At 33.7% G+C, this 2,255-nt stretch overlaps 1 protein-coding gene across 1 annotated transcript; it reads left to right on the plus strand.

Annotated features, from left to right (window-relative positions):
* The first annotated feature begins 316 nt into the window (after window positions 1–316).
* Window positions 317–1,552, plus strand: LOC113324641. The gene is made up of 2 exons (XM_026572939.1): window positions 317–791; window positions 936–1,552. Exons 1-2 carry the CDS (start codon window positions 317–319, stop codon window positions 1,550–1,552), a joined length of 1,092 nt encoding a protein of 363 aa, XP_026428724.1.
* The last annotated feature ends 703 nt before the right edge of the window (window positions 1,553–2,255 follow it).

Consider the following 2,255-nt stretch of genomic DNA (forward strand, 5'->3'; position numbering starts at 1 on the left):
AGTTATAAATCATGTGCAAGCCTTTTTCACAGCAAGGTCCTTCTTAAGCAGCTAAATCATTCTTTCATAGCTATGATCCCCAAAGTAAGTAATCCCTCTACTCCCAATGATTTTAGGCCAATTAGCTTAACAAACACTGTCTATAAAATTATTTCAAAATTTTTAACAAATCGCCTGAAACCTCTCATAGATTCTATTATTTCTCTCTTTCAATCCGCATTCATTGCAAATCGTCAAATTCAAGATAACATCATTATCAGTCATGAAATCTTGCACTCTTTTAAATATAGAAAAAAAAAATAACAAAGATGGTTTTATGGCCATCAAACTGGACCTGTCAAAAGATTTCAACGGACAAGAATGGCCTTTCATTTTAGCTGTTTTCAATAAGTTGGGTTTTTCGGATGATTGGTGCCAAATGATCTCCCAATGCATAAGCACATTGTCATATTCGATCTTGGTTAATGGCTCTCCAGGTGAAGTCTTTTTTCCGTCTCGTGGTATTAGGCAGGGAGATTGCCTATCTCCTTACATTTTCATAATCTGCATGGAAGCTCTTTCTCAACTGTTACTCAAAGGTGAGAAGGATATCCTAGTAATTTCCCATTTATTCTTTGCTGACGATTGCATGCTTTTATCCAAGGCCTCTCTTATTTATGCTAGAAATTTTATGAGCATCATTAATAACTTTGCAAGAGCATCAGGCCAAGCTATTAATTTTGATAAATCTGGGTTCTTCACTAGTAGTAAGTTACATCATAAGCACATTAAGTTACTTCCAAAAACTTTAGGTATTAAATTCCTTAGCAATTCTGAAAAATATCTTGGAACTCATTTATTTGTTAAAAGAGATTAAACTAAGTCATTTCAATTCCTTATTGACAAGTTTTACACTAGATTGGGCAATACTAAAAGAACAAATGTTAATGGAGCAGGTAGAACAGTAGTGACTACACATGTTCTGTCTAGTTTGGCTGTTTATCATATGTCATGTTTTCCTTTTCCGAAAAAAATTACAGCTAAAATAGATGCTATTCAAAGAGCCTTTTGGTGGTCTAAGAAAAATCCTAGAAGAGCTGTATATTTTCGATCTTGGGGTGACATTGGTAAGTCTAAAATGAATGGTGGGCTTGGTATTCGAAACTCTTTTGCTACCAACAGAGTCCTTATAGCAAAATTAGGGTGGAGACTTCTTAAGAACAATGATCAGTTGGTTACAGTTTTTCTTAAAGACAAGTACTACCCAAAGCAAAATCTTTTAGAGATTGATAAGGCAGCCGATAGTTCCTCTTGGATTTGGAAGGGCATATTTAACAGTATTACTTTCTTAAAAGAAAATTTTATATACAAGATAAACAATGGAAAATCCACAAAGATTTGGTCTTCTAATTGGATCCCTGGTAGTTCCTCTGCTCCTATTTCAGATAATTCAAGCTTTGGTAATTATAATTTTATTGGTGAACTTATTGACTCTCATGATAACAGTTGGAATACTGCTTTACTTTCTTCGTTTTTTTCTCCTGATGAGGTTATTAGGAATAGATCAATATAAATTAATACAAAAAAATGATAAAATTATGTGGGCTCATACTGCAGACGGTAAGTACACTGTTAAATCAGCTTATAAAACCTATATGAATGAATCTTTCTCTACTGAGGAAGCTACATTCTAGAAGAAAGTTTGGAACCTTGACAGTTTACCTAAGATTGGCGGTGTCTTGATCTCTTAGATGATTGTCGTATTTCCCTTTATAGTAGTTTAGATTGTAAGGTTGTTTATATTAAGCGTCCTAAAAATAAGTTGGCGGACAGACTTGCGCATAGGTCTAGGAAGTTCAAGTTGAAAAACATTTGGGACTCTTATCCTCTTTTCTTGGATAGTACTCTGAGGGAAGTTTCCTTAAATGAAGTTTGTAATGGTCTTTTCAGTTAATGAAATAATGTATTTCTCAGCAAAAAAAAAATTATGACAAAATATCCCTCACTATCACTATTTGATTAGTACCTTCCCAAATACTCCCTCCGTTCTTTTTTAATAGGCTGGTTTATCTAAATAAATGTTTCAAAAAAATAGGCTGATTTCCTAATTAGGAAAGTCAAATGTTACTTTAATTTTCTGGGACCACTTTTCTCTTAACTTCTTTTGATGACAAGTGTCATGTGGACTATTTCACTTTACTTCTTTTGCTGACAAATATCATGGGGACCATTTCACTTCACTTCTTTTATTGACAAGTGTCATGAGGACCACTTTC

Source organism: Papaver somniferum, chromosome 11 (assembly GCF_003573695.1).
Source record: "Papaver somniferum cultivar HN1 chromosome 11, ASM357369v1, whole genome shotgun sequence".
NCBI classification, from domain to species: domain Eukaryota; kingdom Viridiplantae; phylum Streptophyta; class Magnoliopsida; order Ranunculales; family Papaveraceae; genus Papaver; species Papaver somniferum.

Bases quoted from the DNA above. Each gene is read 5' to 3' on its own strand.
- LOC113324641 (XM_026572939.1), top strand. From the start codon at position 317: ATGGCCATCAAACTGGACCTGTCAAAAGATTTCAACGGACAAGAATGG. The intron at 792-935 runs GTATTAAATTCC...TTAATGGAGCAG, and splicing joins GTTACTTCCAAAAACTTTAG to GTAGAACAGTAGTGACTACA.